This window comes from Penicillium taxi (assembly GCF_028828555.1).
Source record: "Penicillium taxi strain IBT 34144 chromosome Unknown utg000004l_segment0_segment0, whole genome shotgun sequence".
NCBI classification, from domain to species: domain Eukaryota; kingdom Fungi; phylum Ascomycota; class Eurotiomycetes; order Eurotiales; family Aspergillaceae; genus Penicillium; species Penicillium taxi.
Window position 1 is genome coordinate 704,058 of NW_026643206.1, and position 17,929 is coordinate 721,986.

The 17,929-nt window shown below is 42.8% G+C and overlaps 10 protein-coding genes across 10 annotated transcripts; 4 read left to right on the plus strand and 6 right to left on the minus strand.

Annotated features, from left to right (window-relative positions):
• Nucleotides 1–523: 523 nt before the first annotated feature.
• Nucleotides 524–1,156, minus strand: N7495_005170 (uncharacterized protein; the record flags this gene model as incomplete). Its single annotated transcript, XM_057207821.1, has 2 exons — nucleotides 524–644; nucleotides 726–1,156. 2 exons carry the CDS (start codon nucleotides 1,154–1,156, stop codon nucleotides 524–526), a joined length of 552 nt encoding a protein of 183 aa, XP_057061595.1.
• A 27-nt stretch (nucleotides 1,157–1,183) lies between these two features.
• On the minus strand, nucleotides 1,184–2,495 carry N7495_005171 (uncharacterized protein; the record flags this gene model as incomplete). Its single annotated transcript, XM_057207822.1, is given in 5 exon segments — nucleotides 1,184–1,431; nucleotides 1,468–1,860; nucleotides 1,938–1,983; nucleotides 2,003–2,398; nucleotides 2,478–2,495. The coding sequence occupies 5 exon segments, from the start codon at nucleotides 2,493–2,495 to the stop codon at nucleotides 1,184–1,186; spliced, it is 1,101 nt and encodes a 366-aa protein (XP_057061596.1).
• A 5-nt stretch (nucleotides 2,496–2,500) lies between these two features.
• Nucleotides 2,501–3,559, minus strand: N7495_005172 (uncharacterized protein; the record flags this gene model as incomplete). Its single annotated transcript, XM_057207823.1, has 5 exons — nucleotides 2,501–2,799; nucleotides 2,827–2,916; nucleotides 2,973–3,077; nucleotides 3,187–3,477; nucleotides 3,535–3,559. 5 exons carry the CDS (start codon nucleotides 3,557–3,559, stop codon nucleotides 2,501–2,503), a joined length of 810 nt encoding a protein of 269 aa, XP_057061597.1.
• Nucleotides 3,560–4,133: 574 nt separating this feature from the next.
• On the plus strand, nucleotides 4,134–4,367 carry N7495_005173 (uncharacterized protein; the record flags this gene model as incomplete). The annotated part of the gene is made up of 1 exon (XM_057207824.1): nucleotides 4,134–4,367. One exon carries the CDS (start codon nucleotides 4,134–4,136, stop codon nucleotides 4,365–4,367), a length of 234 nt encoding a protein of 77 aa, XP_057061598.1.
• A 3,237-nt stretch (nucleotides 4,368–7,604) lies between these two features.
• N7495_005174 (LysM domain protein) lies at nucleotides 7,605–8,170 on the plus strand (the record flags this gene model as incomplete). The annotated part of the gene is made up of 2 exons (XM_057207825.1): nucleotides 7,605–7,823; nucleotides 7,910–8,170. The coding sequence occupies 2 exons, from the start codon at nucleotides 7,605–7,607 to the stop codon at nucleotides 8,168–8,170; spliced, it is 480 nt and encodes a 159-aa protein (XP_057061599.1).
• A 505-nt stretch (nucleotides 8,171–8,675) lies between these two features.
• On the plus strand, nucleotides 8,676–9,374 carry N7495_005175 (uncharacterized protein; the record flags this gene model as incomplete). Its single annotated transcript, XM_057207826.1, has 1 exon — nucleotides 8,676–9,374. The coding sequence occupies one exon, from the start codon at nucleotides 8,676–8,678 to the stop codon at nucleotides 9,372–9,374; it is 699 nt and encodes a 232-aa protein (XP_057061600.1).
• A 1,767-nt stretch (nucleotides 9,375–11,141) lies between these two features.
• Nucleotides 11,142–11,837, plus strand: N7495_005176 (uncharacterized protein; the record flags this gene model as incomplete). The annotated part of the gene is made up of 1 exon (XM_057207827.1): nucleotides 11,142–11,837. One exon carries the CDS (start codon nucleotides 11,142–11,144, stop codon nucleotides 11,835–11,837), a length of 696 nt encoding a protein of 231 aa, XP_057061601.1.
• Nucleotides 11,838–12,610: 773 nt separating this feature from the next.
• Nucleotides 12,611–12,862, minus strand: N7495_005177 (uncharacterized protein; the record flags this gene model as incomplete). Its single annotated transcript, XM_057207828.1, has 1 exon — nucleotides 12,611–12,862. The coding sequence occupies one exon, from the start codon at nucleotides 12,860–12,862 to the stop codon at nucleotides 12,611–12,613; it is 252 nt and encodes an 83-aa protein (XP_057061602.1).
• Nucleotides 12,863–12,942: 80 nt separating this feature from the next.
• N7495_005178 (kinase-like protein) lies at nucleotides 12,943–13,536 on the minus strand (the record flags this gene model as incomplete). The annotated part of the gene is made up of 1 exon (XM_057207829.1): nucleotides 12,943–13,536. One exon carries the CDS (start codon nucleotides 13,534–13,536, stop codon nucleotides 12,943–12,945), a length of 594 nt encoding a protein of 197 aa, XP_057061603.1.
• Nucleotides 13,537–14,137: 601 nt separating this feature from the next.
• N7495_005179 (Hsp70 family protein) lies at nucleotides 14,138–16,929 on the minus strand (the record flags this gene model as incomplete). Its single annotated transcript, XM_057207830.1, has 11 exons — nucleotides 14,138–14,155; nucleotides 14,212–14,463; nucleotides 14,516–14,636; nucleotides 14,789–14,913; nucleotides 14,970–15,072; nucleotides 15,129–15,390; nucleotides 15,453–15,525; nucleotides 15,606–15,623; nucleotides 15,676–16,190; nucleotides 16,253–16,355; nucleotides 16,666–16,929. 11 exons carry the CDS (start codon nucleotides 16,927–16,929, stop codon nucleotides 14,138–14,140), a joined length of 1,854 nt encoding a protein of 617 aa, XP_057061604.1.
• Nucleotides 16,930–17,929: the final 1,000 nt, after the last annotated feature.

The window sequence follows — 17,929 nt, forward strand, 5'->3', positions numbered from 1 at the left end:
TCCAAGGTCGGACTCGCAGCATGGTGAGCTGTGAAATATTGAGAGTCGGTCAAACTCATTGATGAAACTCTTTACATGAAAGAGGAGGCCCCATATATAGCCAAAGTCTCTCTTGCTTTGGATGATGAGGATATCGTCAACACTGAACTAGCAGTTATAGTAGCTGCCGAAGACGAAGGAATAGATCTATGTTTGGTCAATGAAGCAGCTCCACTGGAGCTCTTCATAACGTGAAAGCTGCTCGGGCTAATTTCGTCAGAGACCGAGTACTGAGTAAAAAGCGACCATGTATCTCCAGAAGTTTCACTTGATGATTCAGTATCATTTCCAATAAACTCAAGAAAACCATTGTCTTTAGTTGTACAGCCCGAGACATAGTCAACCTTCATGTGGCATCCATTCGAAAATTCGACTTGGCCATAGATCTTACAGTCACCTAAATCCTCATCGAAGATATGGTTAAATGCGTTACTCATGTCAGCTAAACCATCAATATAGTAGTTGAAGCTTTTTTCGCTTACGCTTACATCGTTATACTCAATAACTGGCAGCCTATACCTTTAACAAAAACTCCACACCTAAACCCAGCATTCTTGCCATCAATATAGCACTCTCTAGTTCTATTTTCATCAGTAGAAAGAGTTCTGTTATTTTTAAAACCTATATGTTAGTTCTAATACGTGCTAATCTATAAGAGTGATAGATTCAGGGCTAGGTATTCATACCCGTATATATCATCACCCCTAATATAGCTCTTAGCGACTTCATAGAATGAATATAAGTGGGAAAATATCTTACACCGCGAAGATCCTTTATAAGAGTATGTTACTTCCTCTAGGCATAGGTTATCTAGCGATGTTTCTGATGGCCCTGTAGATGTGGAAGTCTTAGAAGATGTTGTGGAAGTTTTAGATGTTGTGGATGTTGTCGACGAGGTTGTGGTTGAAGCATCGGCGGAGGAATATAATGCATCCATAGAGGAAAAGTATACATCGATCTTAGTTGCAATAGATGCAAAATAAGCAGAATCTGTTTTATAAGCATAAGCAACGAATGGAGTGGTCGTCATTATGATTTCATCAGTCAAAGTGCTAGTGATGGTTGTTGCTTCGGCATAGCAGGCAGTAATTGTGCCACAAGATATGGATGTAGCCATAGTATATGTTGAAACTGAAGTCTCCATCTAGCTACTAATGAACTCGGTATAGATATCAGCCTCTTCCGATTCATAGTCTATATCTTCGGTTTCACAGCCATCCCCCTTATAGATTCCATCATTGCAATTGGGACCAGAGCAGGATACTTTATGGCAGCCGTAAGAAGAACATTTTCTAGTTGAACGGATACAGCCAAGGCCGATATATCCTAATGAAATATAATCTAGTCCAAAGCATATACCTGATCCATTATAGTCACTACCAGAGCAGCCGACTGTTTAGCAGGGTGTAGATGTACAACTTCCCTTACTACATCCATCTCCTATGCAACCAGTCTGTTCGCAATCACTACCGAGACATTCACCACTTGTTGAATCATAATCAGAACCTATGCATCTAAAGCTAACATAAAGTAAGCCATTATAGCTGTCATTCTTATAGTCTGGACCCGCATACTTCTCATGTGATGGTAGATCTAGATCAGAAGGATCATTAAATCCACTAGAGACTAGGCTATCGGTATAGTCATCCTCACAAGGTGTATCACAGAAGATAGTATATTTAGTTCCATATCTAGCTGTATATATGGGACTTGCCGGATCTCCTTGTGTAAAGTATATAGTAGGCCCGACTAGAAAATCGGTCGATAGATATGTCGTGGACCACGGCCATGGAGGTAGGATAAGAGAGCGATTTAAAGTGACTATAGCAGTCGCAAATGGGTTAGTGATAGGAACAGGATTAATGATAAAGCTTAGGAAAAGCACAATAGTTCCATACGTTTAGTTTTATGAGGTGATATTCCAGTTCCACCATAGGATTTTCCCTATCATAATTAGACCCACAATGATAGTAGTGTTCATAACAGTACGAGTGATCGTGGTTATGGTTATCACCACATCATCAATAGTAGCAGTTCCTATTGTTTCCCATGCGAACTTAATGCTAGTAGTAAATAAGCCTAGGTAAAAGGTACTTATAGATCCTAAAGTACTAGGAGGAAGAATCATGTTCATGGGAGCGATGCCCACAATAGTGGAGTTACTGAAAATTTCTTGGCCAACATAGAAGTCACTAGTTCCATCACTTCCACCGTCTATATTTGCACCACTTAGAGAGGTGTTAGATAAGCTTATATTATTCGGGTCCTCTAACGATCCTAGGCCACCGAGATCCAAAGCCCAACCGAAAAGACCCCTAAGACATTTTTCGTTCGCAAAATTAGCTTTTTGCCTCAAAGTCTTAGCATTATCAAATAAGACCCTTGCAAAACATAAGTCAGTAAATCTATTTGATAAATTGGAGAAAAGAGATTAATACCATTGGTCTGACTCCCATATCATCTAGTTCACTGCAGCGCTCTCATCATATTCGATGGTTGGGCTATACTCATCAATAATACGGTTTATCTCGTAGTCCGATAAAATACCACTAGATTCAATATATTCGCCAGGTGCACCTCCACCTGACATATATTCAGATGTGTCGAAAGCACACCCTGGAGTTTTACAACTCGAATCAGCAAGTGTGGAAGAACGACCATAAAACCCAAGTCCTAAAAGCACCTTGCTGGGTTCGATGTCATTCCTCCATAAAAGATCCAGTCCCTCAGAGATTTCTGTCAGATTCGTATAAGGGTTGACTATAGAGGATATATAATTACTCTAACCATCCCATATTCCATGGATATCGTAAGCCATGAAATTAAAGTGATCCACGTACTCTGCCATTAAGACAATATCAAATCCTTTCATGTACCCTACTATCTATTAAAAGTGTACTTGATGTCAAAATAGAGAATCCTATCTCACTCACAGTAAGATGAAGGTAGAGTCGCCGTAATTCCATACGTGCTCCCACATGCCGCCTTCAGCTCTTTCAATAGTGTCACGAAATTTTCAGTGTCTACATCTTTACCATCTGAAATATCATAAAGATAAGAAGTAAGCTCATAGGACAAGCAGTTCCTAGGAAGTGATATACATGCCTCGGTCAGATGCTGTAGGATATTCCTAGTCGATATCAATACCGTCGAAGCCCCATTTTTCCATGAAGCTGATGGCAGAGTTGATAAATTCTTTTCGGGATCCAGGGAAGCTCGCTAGATCAGAGAACACTTTTCCTCCAAAATCCCAGCCTCCCACTGAAATAAACGTCTTGAGAGCTGATTTCTTCTTCTTCAGGGCGACAAATTCTGCCCAATATTGCTCATCATTTGCATATAGACTTTCTATCTCCCAGGTTGAACTGTCAATGCCGGCGAATGCGTAGTAAAGATGCTTTGAGATATTATTATCTATTTTGAAAACCTTCGTGCAAGCTATATCTTACCGTCCAGGGAGTTACGTCAATATTTGATGGAAGAACATTATCGCACGGGTGTTGGTAATTCCAAGCTTCATAATATCCAGCATAAATCGCATCGCTCGAGGTACCAGAGCAAGAGCTGTTTATGTGTCAGGACCCAAAAATACGAAGCCACGGCCTCTTAGATACAAAGCTTTACTTACGGCGAGATCATAGTATCACAGCCACTCTGACATCCAGAGTCGCAGAAATTCTCCGTCGTTCCACAGAAACTTATATAGTTTCAACCAATTATAAGCCTTCATAATTAGAATAATTTGCCAAGGTTTGCCAAGAGTTACCCGTTTCGGTTCTGCGGGTGAGGGCGAGGTCTAGTCATGTGTTCGGAAAATCTTTAGCTTCAAAAGCAGGCCCCGAGCTACCAGCCGTCAGCCTTCCTGCCATGTGTACAACTTTTTAAAGAACATCGACCTGCCTATATTAGCCTATTATTAGGTACTGACCAAATGAATTTTTTGAATTCACATCCCGAGATATCCTATCTCATTTTGAAATTGGTGCGGAGTAAATGTGTTGTCAATTATAAATCATGCCCACTGACTAGAACCTCTAATGAAGTTGAATAACCCAGATCTTAGCACGCTATGTCGGGTTTCAAAATCCTTCTACATGCTGGCTGGGCCGCTCCTCTACCGCTCTATGATATTGCCGGAAGATTCTGACTGGTACCCTCTACGGTGTCTTCTAGAGGATCAGAAAGAATATACCAGGGAGTGGGTGCAGGAACTAACAGTGGAGCGAACAGGATCACTCTTTGCGATGGATAGAGAAAAACAGGTAGAGGAAAGAGTGGAACTTCTTATGAAACTGATTGAGAGTCTGCCAAACCTTCGTGACCTCTAGTAAGATTTATTAAATCATTACCTTAAATCCGACCCTATTAACCGGAATATAGTCTCGATGATACCCATCATTTGGTTCCTCTAACACCTTATTTGATCGAGACTATATATAATCACCAACAAATGCCCAACCTTCATTTAATCTGTGAAAGGGCAACAACGCAGGGGTTCCCTCTTGCATCTTGTGTCCGAACTTTGAGAATATATCTCCCTGAGATGTATCGTGAACTTTGGTGTAGAGAAAGACTAGCTCTCCATGAAATTCTGGCTGCTTTTCCTCGTCTCCAGGATTTATCAGTCTCTTTCCGCCGATATGAAACATATAAGGGGATAGACGAGAGAATTATACCATTTATCTCCTCGGCCAGAACTCTTATACATCCTTTAGAGAGTTTATCTCTAGATAGCTATATAATAAGGGCAGACGAAGTTATCCATTGGAAAAACGGCTTTCCCTGGAGTACATTGAAGTCACTTAGGCTAGGGCCTCGAGACTCGGGGGGATTTTTTGGTGTAATTGGCAGCAGCCCTCTCTCTTTGAAAGAATTCGCAATTTCCACATTCTATAACTAGAGCAATCAACCAAGCCTAGAGCTTGAAGCTTTCTTGTTATCCTTTGATACTCTTGAGATCCTTGACGTTCGGGGATACTCTCGTCCTTCGCTTTCTGTGGTAGCCAATCATCGCGGCTTAAAACACTTGTGTCTACACGAAGTCGAGATTCCGGATGAACCGAAAGATTTGCTTCCGCTACTTCAAGAGATCAAAAAATCAGAACACCTCTTTCTTGACTTAGAGTACTTACAGCTTGATATTGGGCTACAGTATGGTGAGTGGGTAAGTGTTATATAAATCTATAATCCCCGTTAATACTTATCTTTATACTAATCATTATACTATTTAGCCCCGAGATTATATCTCGGTAATTATGGCAAGAGCTATGAACCTTAAATATCTATGTTTCCATATAGAACTTGGGCTTAAGAGCTTCAATCCCTATCCATGCTTCGGACATCGGCTAAGGAGGCGGCTGACTCAGTCAGTTCAAAAATTTGAGGAATGCATTTCTGGGGAGAAATTGCCTTTAAAGCTTCGAGAAATTGAGTTGATAACTGGCGAGGATCGTTTTTTGCCAGAGGGTGTAAGAGATTGGCAGCCAGAACATGATTTTCGTGTTTTGGAATTGGAGCTGAAGAGAAACTATTTGCTTCGACTTCCACTAGCTCAAGATGGATTCCCTCGTTTCGACAAAATATTTGATTTCGGGTTGTATTATGATGATGACAATGAAACATGGTCAGAAGAATTATCAGATGGATCAGATGCAGAGGAGATTTGAAAATCAACGGCGGTCATGTGACCTGGCAAGGTATCAGATGGGGGGAATGGGCAGCCGAAAAACCCAGATTACGTGATGTATATAGTAGGCTTAGCGTCTTAAATTGAAATGTTTACAATCGCGTCTCAGTGCTCATCTCTTCCTATATACGCCTTAAGAAGCGTTCTCTTCAGCGCGATAATTGGGACGAATTTACTACGCTTCTCTCCCAGCCTCAGCCTATTATTCATGACTTTAAATTTGAACTTGATGCTTTACCTATCAAATTTGGCTCTGAGTTTGATAAAGAGGAGATGAGAAAAGCAATGCATAATCTTTCAGATTTGATCTGGCAGGAAGGTGGATTCCGATTCCGCCATACCTCAACTGATTCTCAATATCATCGGTATAGACATCATTGCTCTCAGGATGAAGCCCACACCCGAAGCTATCAATCAAAGGTAGAGGTTGAAAAGCAGATAGATGGCCGCCGTATAGAGCGATTTGCTTGTGGAAGTAAGCTTATTATACAGCCATCCTTACTTGACCGAACCCTCCGTCTTTCTATTCAACATCATTGGCACCCACCTTATAAAGATCTTCAAGTTCCACACGTTATATATAATCTTATTGATTCCCTTGTCTTAACCCATGCTCCTGCAGAGATTTCCCGCCAGGGTAGGGAGCACCCAGAAGGAAAGGAAGTATCAAGGCACCAGGTCTATTATATCTGGCAAAAGGCGAACTCAAAGAACTGGCGACGCCATGATGATCAATTTACAAAGAAATGGCTTCAACATATCAAAGGCTATAGGGCTCAAACCCAGAAGCTAATTGAAGAAGCTAGGACTGTTCGCAATATGCGTACAATGCCTAAGACTTGGCGCAGGCATGAGCATCCCCTAGGGGCATATTTACAGTAGTTAGATGTGGACTTGAAAAAATTGAACTTGATTTTGAATTAGTAATACCATTCAGATTTAAAAGGCTTGGCAAAATATCACATGATCTGGTTTTTTCGGCTGCCCATTCCGCACACTTGAGTATTAGACAAACTCCTGCCTGAATGTTAGCCTTAATGCCTGAATCTATACTGCCTTTCTTCATAATGTTAAGTCCAAATCTCCAAATCTGAACTAAAGATTTCAACTCGACACCACGCCTCTAGTCTAATTCTCTTAATAGTGAAATTATCCGATGCTGAAGCCATAGTCTTAGATAGACCATCGAGAAGAGAATATCTCTTGCTCATTCATTGCTACACAAACCGGAGCATTTCCGCTTCTTTCTAAATTCAAAATCGCCTGAAGAAAATGCTAACCTGACATCCATGGATGCAGAGTCAAGCAAAACCCTGTTCCAACTCCAAGCAATTATACCCTTTCGTGGCAGGCTCCTAGCACATGTGTCTACATAATTGCGCTAGACTGTCATTAAAGGATCCCAGGGGAGAAAATAAGGCCTGTCACAGTATTAACTGAGTTGAATTCCAAGCTCCGATAACGATTTAGATGCATAATGGGATATGCTAGTCTACTCCGTATGGGTTGTCCGTACTAAATGATTTAATACGAGATGCCGAAATCCCGGCTACCATACTTGAACGGCCCACGGGGCAATTACTTAGCTGTAATTAATTTACTAGTCAGTCAACTCAATAGTCATTTATCAATAAACTTGGATTTAATTATAGCTAAATAAATGCCATATTGCCACTTGAAGACTCTTCCCGTTTACGGAGTATTGACTAGGTAAATACATAGGTAACTATGCAATAATTTCAAGTGCCCCTTTTTCAGCTTCGAGTTTGATCGCATATGTTCCCTCTAAGGTTGTTTTTGACAGTATTTACAGGTCCCTCTCTGTCATCCTATATTCCCTTGCTGCACTTTTCATACATATTGCATGGGAGCTTTGAATATGTTACTCCCTACAATAATTGCTTCTTGTCTGCTGTTTCAGGACACAGTATCACAAGTAAACCAAAAAAGATGGTCGAACGGCGATTCTGCTAGTGATTATACGGACCCTGATGTGACCAGTGACTGTGAATATTGGGTAAACGATATTTCCTCAACAGATACTTGTGCGGAGCTTGAGACATACTTTGGAATTACTATCGCGGAGCTTCATGCATGGGTATGTTTTTCCTGATTTCATAGTCCCAAAAGGAGTATTCTAGTCTAATTGGAGTCTGGTCACTAATATAACTATATATTTATCAGAATCCCTCACTGCTGGAGGATTATTGCGAACTAATTAAGGGATGGAGCTATTATGTGGAGGGCCCAGCTGTGACCGCTATAGCTTCTGTCTCTACGAGTACGAGAACAGCTATCCCTATTATCAGTTTTAGTGAAGTGTCGGATGATGTCTCCAGCACGAGTTGGGAATCTGTCACTGCCGCTGCTATTACCATGACTACTACTACTTACAAGACCACTGGTACCCCTACCTCCTCCGGCAAAATCCCCTCTCCCACCTAAAGTGGGTTGATCGCATCTTATGATAAATACTATCATGTGGAAGACGATGATACTTGCTATACTATACAGGATCTTTATCTTGATTTTACGCTCAAAGAATTCTACACATGGAATCCATAAGTTAATTCCTCAAAGCTTATTGATTGATATATAAATTACAACAACTGACCAAATTATCAGTTCTATAAGCACCGGCTATATGGGTCTTGAGCCAGATTACTACGTTTATGTCGGCACAGCACAGGTTACTACCACTACTACTACTACTTCCATGCCCTACGAGCCACGATAGACCGGTATCACATCTAGCTATAAGTTAATTTCTGCTTATATGACTATGATTAAGTATAACGATTATCTAATGTTAAGCGTATGCTAGGTGACGATTATCTTTACATTAAAGAGGGTCTTGATTGCGCAGATATTCTTGAAGAGTATGATATCACGATGGCAGAATTCTATGCTTGGAATCCCGCGGTTGGATCTGATTGTACTATGATGGACTATGGCTACTACGTCTGTGTTGGTGTATCTGGTAATAGTACTTGGCCTCAAGAAGTTTTACGAGAAATATCTGACTCGGATTTCATCAGCATCCAATCAGACTGGCAGTACACAGCCAAGTTCAGTCATTTCGGCCACTACTGCTACTGCTACTACTATTACTACTACTACCTCTACTACTACCTCAACCTCAACTTCAACTACGACCCTTCCTCCGATTACCTCTCTACCTACCTGCGGCCAAACGTGTTTCAATAATATGTTGGCTGAGTACGAGACTCTGGGGTGTAATAGTGCAGACCCATCTTGCCTCTGTGAGAATATTGACTTCTACTATGGTATTTGGGACTGCGTAAATGAGGCCTGTGGAACTGCTGTTGCGAGCACTGTGATTGCTTACGAGAGCGCTTACTATGCTTCAGCCACTTCTACAGTCACTATTCCGACGACCACTTCTCCTTCTATCATCACTACTACATCGACAGGCACTGGATCAGTACCATCACCTGTGCAGACTGGTATTGCAACATATTGTGATAGTTATTATAAGGTCCAAAGTGGGGATACTTGCGACATTATTGAGCAGACATATGATATCAGCGCAGCTGATTTTCTGGCTTGGAACCCGGCTGTTGGCTCTAGCTGTAAAAACTTGGAGTTGAACGTCTATGTCTGTATTGGAATAACAGGTAAAAATTGACTAAGAATAAATATCTCCCTTGTCTTATCAATAGTCCAATACTAATATGGGAGTTATTTTAGTACCAGATCCAGTCCAAACGGGGATCACATCGGACTGCACTATCTACTATGAGGTACAGGGTGGTGATACATGTTACGACGTTGCGCAGGAAAATAGCATTACCCTAGCGGATTTCTACGCTTGGAATCCGGCTGTTGGATCTAGTTATCAATATCTGGATCTGGGTGACTATGTCTGCATTTCTACAAGTTAGCTGTTCCAATTGACGGGATTCGAGTGATCTGATTGGTCATTTGAATACCCGCTCTCATTGGCTCGGATATCATCCACCTATAAATATTGTTAGAAAGAACTTTGACTTAAGTTGCAGCCTTTTGACTTACAGCTTCCAATTTCGTAACGAATAATCGTACTTGCTGATTGTAGCAGGCGCGAGTTTTTTATGGCAAATTTTGTTCTCTTCTTGTTCTTTGGTATCCTGATACGCAGTTGTAAATCCACGTGATGCGGCAAGTGCAGCACGCTTAGCGGCAATCTTTTGAAGATCTTCGAAATCAGACATCTTTCAAATGTTCAAAACTGACGGGATAAAAAGCATGTAAAAGCAAATGAAGAGCCCTACCAAGAATTTATGTATTTTTTGGTCTGTTAGGTGAAAAATTCTGGGGCAGGGGCAGGGGTGCTAAGCTCACCCAGTGCTCACCCATCCTCACCCGAGCTCACCCATATCACCCACCCTCACCCTAAGGAGAGTTCTATCGCTGCTTTAGGGTGCGCGAAGTGCGAAGGGCTTTTGTACTATTTTCCGCGTTTCATAGGTGGCTTAAGTACGGCTGAGCGGACGGGAAGCCCTGTTCTCCACACCCTGTGGTCGTATGTGCTATGCTTATAGATACTTGATTTTATATAGAAGCTAACTAGCGAATGCCGTGGTCACCATCTACCAACTGACCGGCCTGTGGCTCATCCACGGCGGATAGTTGGGTGGGTGTCGCCCGGGTGAGCGCCGGGTGAGACCACTTTCTCCAGATTTCCGTTCCATTCTCAATGAATAGGCCGGAATCTGGATCTTGTACCCAAACTTTCAAGTGCGTCCAAGCACGTCTCAGGTAGCTAATAAGATGGATGCATTCGTCATTAGGTGTCTGTATAGGTATGCATCCAATTTCCCAAAATCGATGATGTCAAATATGACACATAAATTCTGGTTTTTTTGGTTTTTTATCTTATATTAGCAATGAAGAATGGGAGCTCCATGTATAAACGTGTGTATTAAACTCCGATTTGACCAATTCACTAGCGCTAAATGTTACCTCGATTTTGCAGATATGCCGGTCAAGTAATAAAGCTGATTTAATAAATGCAGATCGTTTGGAAGGAAACGGCACGGACCGTCCCCGAGCCTATTGCGCCCAATAGACAGAAAGAGTGGAGATACTATGTAATTCCTTCAGCAGCAGTTTAGCACCATCAGACCTACACACATTTACCCAACTGTAGTTGATGCATCAAGTAAAGAGGTCTCATCATATATAACGACAGTAGGTGCTAATATAGTTATTTAGAGAATTAATATCATAAGGCGCATTTAGTATTTGAATGTACCAGACAGTGTACTAGAGACACAATAAATATAGCACTTTACTAGCGGTATCTCACCGCCTAATATAATTACAAATCTTCACCTTTTCGATTGCATCATTACCATCCATATTCTCCCATCACATCATCAATAAGCTAGATAGTTGATACAAGCCCGTGAAGATGTCTGACCAGCAGCCTGAGGAATCTATTTACACTGATGAGCAGATGAAGCTTTTGGAGAAACAGATGAGAACTTCCCCCACTCGTGAGCAGAACATGCTTATGCAGGAACATATGTTCAGGAGAATGATGTTAGAGCGTGATCCTAATTATGTGCCCGCAAAGCGGCCGACAGATCAGGAATCTCTGGAAAAGGCGACGAAAGAGCCCCTTCGCGACATCATGCGGCGGTTGGAGCGTGCGCCGAAACGACCAATGGGTTCAGAGAGCGACCTCTCTTATATTCAAGGTCAATGTATGCAGAAAATCCGTCAGTTGCAGTATGACAAGGGACATGTGTACCACAAATGCAACAGATGGCAACAATTAGAGCTGGACTCAGAAGGAATGGGGTCCTTCTACTGTGACCTCCCCATCAAAGCCGACAATGACCTTGGCTTCCTCGGCCAAAAGCCTGAATCTTTTCTTCTCTATGAATCAGCTTGTCGAGACGGTTCTCTTTCTACAGTCAAATCTATCATCTCTGGTGGGACTTATAGACCAGTCTTTCTGCACCATGGCCTCACTATCGACCTTAGGAGCGGAGACATAGAGCTCGCCGACTATTTTCTATCTATTGGTGCTCTAGCTCGCAAGACCGCATTGAAAATATCTTTTTGGCGCCATCAGTCCAGCACGTTCCCCTATTTAAACTGATCCTTCAATATGGCTGGAATCCGAATCCTATAAGAGAGTATGATGAACATATACTAAACGATATGATTGATGACCTACCTCTTCTTACCTTATTACTCGATCATGGTGCAGACCCTAATCTAGGTTGGTGTGAACCTGCTAAGCGCAACCGAGTTTCTGGCCCATGTCAAGTCCTTGAGAACACTGCTTCGAAGGGCGGTTTCTAAGCAGTACGGCTTCTGCTCGATCACGGTGCAGAGATCAAGAACGGTCATCCCCTCCACTATGCCGCTGGAGCAAACCTTCCTGAATCGATTCGATGGCAGGATTGTGCTCATGGGCTCGAAGCTCCCCCTCTCGAATTAAATAAAGAGTTCGATAAAAGCAGAATTCCAGTGATGACTTTACTTGTTGAGCGCGGTGCAGATGTCAATAAGTTGGACATGTTCCATTCAATCACGGACGAGTTACCCATTATATATGCGACTAGTGTGAGTGCAGTAGAACGAGTCAAATGGCTCGCGGAGCATGGTGCTAGCCCAGAAGCTAGGGCATGCGGAGCGGTTGCTTTAAAGAGATCTATGTGGATGAGTAAAGGAATGAAAAAAGTGATTGCTGAATGGGTAGCATCAAGAAGGTCGGAGCAATAAATGCCGCTCGAGGGTAGCGCTAATTAGTCCTAGTGGTGCTAGGTGAGTGAAGATCAGCTCTTTTACGATCTATTACTTATATATTGAAAGCTTCTAGGTGCATGGATAAAGCCTAGTTTGAGCAAAGTTTCTGGGATATTGCACTCAGAATAAAACCTTCCTGGCAGCATTAATTCCTGAGAGATCCCACCGCTCTGGCGCAGTCTTCTCCATCCAGACCGACCAGTCTCCTCGGAACGCCGGACGCATGATTTGCGCATACTCCCAATACTCAGGATACCATCCCGCGAATTCCCAGTCCAGAATGCCGCTGATATTATTCTGCTCGTCAATTATGATATTGCGCGGCGCGATGTCTCCATGCGTGAACACAGATCGATCCGACTGAGGCAGCATACTTGGTAATCCTTGCTTATATAAGGACCCTCCACAGTGTATGTACCTTTTATAGATTCTCGCACGTAGGTCAGTGTCACTTAAGAGCGGTCGGGGAGGGTATTGTAGATCCTCGAACATTGGGTCCACTGATGGAGAGCCATCCGCGGAGCACTGATAAGACCCTTGAGCTCTGATGGACAAGGAATAGTTCGGATTTTTGATATCATGTCCCATAGTTGAAGGCAGATTGACTCTTTAGACTTATCGTCTAGTTCATTCCACTTCTGCTCTAGAGCGGTACCGGAAATAATGCTCATTGCAATAAGTCCAAAAGTTCGACTCGGACGTGAATCAGGATTAGAAAGGTCCCTTAGCCTTTTTTGCTTTTCCTCTGAGCGGAAATTAGTAAAAACTACCTCAGGAACGAGAACATCGGTATGCTCAAAGACAAGTCGCATTGCTTTGGCTTCGGTAGATCGCACTCTAAACCCGGACTTCTCCACACAGGAGCTATCATATTCGAGTACGAGACCTCCCATCTGGTTAGAGAGCACGGTGACAATATCGTGGCTAGTCTGGAGGTCGGGTGAATCCGGAGGGCATGGTATATAATTGTGATCATTCCTGATGTACTGGTGCCCTTTTTGAAGTTTCATGCGCTCAGTAGGGGTCTTGGTTGATGATTTGGTCATCATGCGGGTGATTCTTGGTAGTAGTGCAGTTGCTGAAAGGGAATAGTGGGAATTGATAGGGAGATCATTGCTTAGATGAACACACACGTTAGTTAACAAAACATGACCTTATTTTATGCCACTTCTCTACGTAATTTAAACACTTTGATAGTTGCTTTTTCCATTTTTCTACCATGTATATCCTCTCTGGAATTAGGGATGGTAATGGATCTAAAATCCGTCAATCCGTCAATCCGTTCAACGGATTTGACGGATTTGACGGATTGGCGGATTGGCGGATTGGCGGATTGGCGGATTGGCGGATTGACGGATTGACGGATTTTACGTAATCAGAAATAGTTGACGGATTTGACGGATTGAATTCGTCAATCCGTCAATCCGTCAAATCCGTTACCATCCCTATCTGGAATCTGTTGCTTAGTATCTGTTGCTTAGTGTCAGTGCTACATTGATAAGGATGCTACATTGATAAGGATGACCAGGACTTCTTGACTATTATCTAAAAAACGACCTCATTCCGTAAATATTGAGTGTGGATCTCAAAAACTTCCATCAATCAAAATCTTTAGATGGCATCCAATTGACAGCAATAGGTTCATGTTCACTTGACATGATTCTCCTATTGCACGACCAAAGCTGGAATGAAAGATCGGCAGGCCCAACCACCACCCTTACATCAAAAGTAGACCTCCAAAATGCAGGCTTTGTGTTGTACCAGTGTCGATTTTTGAGTTTCTTTTCCACATCATATGTGGCGATATCAAGGTCACACACTTGATGAACCCCCTGGTGACGAAAGTTCTGAGGAAGTTTATCTGGTGGAAGGACTGACATGACAACGCTCACCTTCCAGGATTCGTTCTCACGACCTTTATCCACCTTCAGTTGAAACTGCTTGGTCAGCCCTGTAGTTGGAATCGATAGCCCCTGTTGGATCAGAATCAGTCAAGGTTGAGCATCTTTATCTCTGGCCCCATACCTGGATGACAATCCATTCGACTTGGTCAACGGCGTAAGTCAACTTGTCGCGAGCGTCAATCCGAACTGGCTCTCCCAGATGTTGCTCGGGATGATAGATCTTGTCACAGACAATACCATAACTGACCGGGGAGCATCTGGACTCAATCGTGACAACTCCGCGTTTAATTACTTGGATCCGATCTAATACCAAGCCATGAACTACCACTAGTTGCCTGCATATGCCTCATCAATCTTTCTGTCATCAAAGTAAATAAAATGGATTGACTCTTACGGCTCATCGGCAACAAGAACCTGCATCCCTTTGCCATTCGAATCTCGCTCGGGGTCGTATTTTTCCATGAGGCGCTGGCGAACGTATGAAGAGCTGCCAAAACCTCCTGACAGAACCAGGTATTTCTTTTCATCAAGAATTGTAAGTATTGGCTGTTTGATGGAGTTTGTGATAAGCTTACAATCTTCTCATCGGGGTAGTTAGATTTCATTTGAGCGATGTGTCCGTCCATGAGCTTAATGGTTTCATCAATCTTCAAGTCAAACGCAAGTTTGAGCTCTTTCCTAAACTTATTTCAGCTTATTCAGAAACTGACGTGAAATGAAGAACAATTGCTTACCAATCAATCATCATCTGTCCATCGTATATCCCTAATTTTGGATCATCCAGATCAGTTTTCATCGACGGAATGTCAAGCTTCAACCCAGGGGTTGATGTAACTTCAGTCCCAAATGCGCATTTCAGCCGCTGAAACCGGCCCGATATCATTCTCCATGCCGTCTCTGATGGGGAGAGATTCAAATGCTCACGAACACCTTCTAATCGTGCCTGAATCAATTGGTGAATCTTTCTATCGATGAAAACTGAGCCAATAGGTTGCCCTGGTAGGTCATTTGTCAGCACGATCATTATTTATAAGATCCAGAATGGTGATATGGAGTACCTTCAACGTGTCCTAGCTGGTCGAGTTTAGCAGGGTCACCCCGGTCCGATTTAAGCTTAAGAATATTTAGGTCCTATGCCGGAGATTAGAAACTTAATTGAACAGTTCAATATAAGGCTTCTTCACAGTTGTTCCCCCGCCAGCATCACAAACCAGAATTGTATCGTTCGTCTATATGAATAATTTTAGCCAAAGAGAAAACCACAAAGGCTCTTTTTCTCACCTTATAAAACCCATTACTCGCGTATACTGCGGCTGCTTCTGCCTCTGTGAGACCGATAGAGACACTATGCATCGGGGTCTTTGCGCTTATTGAGCTTTCAAGCAATCTCCTCGTTTCCTCAATCATACGCACGTCTTTCCAGGTAGTGGGTACGCTGAAGATGAACTCAACGTGTCGCGAGACAAATTGAGGAATTGTACTCTGGAAATGAGTAACTACATGTCGATACAGACACTGTATGTAGTCTTGAAACCATTTCTGAGCTTCCTGTCTGGTTGGCAATCCTGAATAGTCATCATGATATTGAGGTGCAAGGTGTAGCTTGAAAAATTCTTTCACATGAGAAGACTTCTGTTCCTGATCGCACTGGAAGCCCCATCTCTTTACCAATCCTGATTCATCGTCATACTCGATGCATGTTGGTACTTTGTTTGCCAAATCTCCTGGAAGTCCTCCTGGCCAACGCTGGATTGTCTTTGGAGGAAGCCATTCCGGTGCTGAGGAGTAAGCAACCCCTTCGCACGTGTGAGTCGTGTTTAGATAAAGAGGCTGATAGGATTAACATAAGGCGACCTACCAGTAAAAGTCATTCCAAAATCAATACCCACAATGATATCCGGTTCTTCATTGGGAATAAAAACCTCCTTGTCACTCATTTTGGCAGCACGAGCTTTGTGGCCCTAGACCAAAGGTAATCTAACAGTTATCTAGGAAATTTGACTTGGTAGTCTAGCTGAACAAGAATAGGGGAATATCACTCATTTTTCAGCCTCGCGACAGGGTTGTTGAATTTGTCACGCTATGGATGAAGGTAATGCAGAGCGATGGATCGTGCACACCACGAGTATCAGCTTGTATTCCCCTGTAATTTCCATTTCGGATACATCAATTTAGGCCTTAAATACCAACCAATTTCCTGAATAGAGTTGAGTATTCAGTTTTATTCTTTCACTTTTAAATCTACATTTGATTTTTGTTCAAAATGGCAACCGACTCAACCACTCCCATCACTCCAAGCTCTGTAGCAGCGCCAGCTCCCATCGCCCAGTCCGGAGATAGCACACCTAGTTCCGCAGCAACCGACTCAACCACTCCCATCACTCCAAGCTCTGTAGCAGCGCCAGCTCCCATCGCCCAGTCCGGAGATAGCACACCTAGTTCCGCATTACCATCGAGTGCCATACAAACACCACTTCCAGCTTCCGAATTACCATCGAGTGCCATACAAACAACAACTTCAGCTTCCGAATCCATAACTAGTGCAATCTATTCCACATCCGGTACATCTCATACAACAAATGCTTCATCTCCTACTGCAGTCAATAAATACACTGGTGTTCATATACAGTCAGGAGGACTTGCAGGAGCAGTAATAGGCTCGTTCTTGGGGGGTATTCTCCTGGCCTCGTTGTTGGCAGCTCTATTCTTTCGCCGACGCAATAATTCGGTTAAAACTTCAGCCAAAGAGTCTTATGGTGTCGTCTCATCGACACCAAAAGCTACAGGAAATGGGGGAAACAAGGCGCTCGACTCTTCAGTCCCGTATCTACAAACAGACTCGATCGGCATGCTTGATTTATCCCCATATATTCCACAGGCAGCAGATGATCGAACGGTCTGTTCACGGATTCAGACTTTTTTCGATCAAGTCAGTTTACACATCGACAACTATTATTCCCGTCATAATTCACACACCCAGTTGCGTCGAGATGAAGGTGCCGCTATCGAAGAATATGATTCTCTACTTCTTAGTAGCTCGCTAGCTGCTTTGCTGACTGACTCGAAGTCTCAGAGAAAAATACTTACTCATACATTGCTATATGCCCTCCTCAAGCGCATCCAACCTGGAAGTCATAAACAGTCTCTGATCCCACAATGCTTTGAATTGGAGACAAGGGCGAGTGACAATAATTCGGGTAAAGCTCTTTTGAACAGAAATAAAACCACGTGTAGCTAATTCATTCCAGACGAACGTACGGTCTTTGCTTGGCGCATGTTGACATCGTTTTTATACAATCAAAGCCAACGCTCCCCTTCAGACCAAGCGGATGCAATATCGTTATTTGCCGAAGACTTCACCGAAAAATTTGCCCCATACAGCGACAGCCACTTTTCTCTAACTTCCCGGTTGAGTCATCTGGAAAATGTGACTCGCGCTGCAGCTGATCTCGGGAAATGGCTACTATTTCAGCCATGCGTCTTTGAATTTCGATGGTCAAAGTCTGATGCCTCTGTCAATCAGATCGTCGTGTTT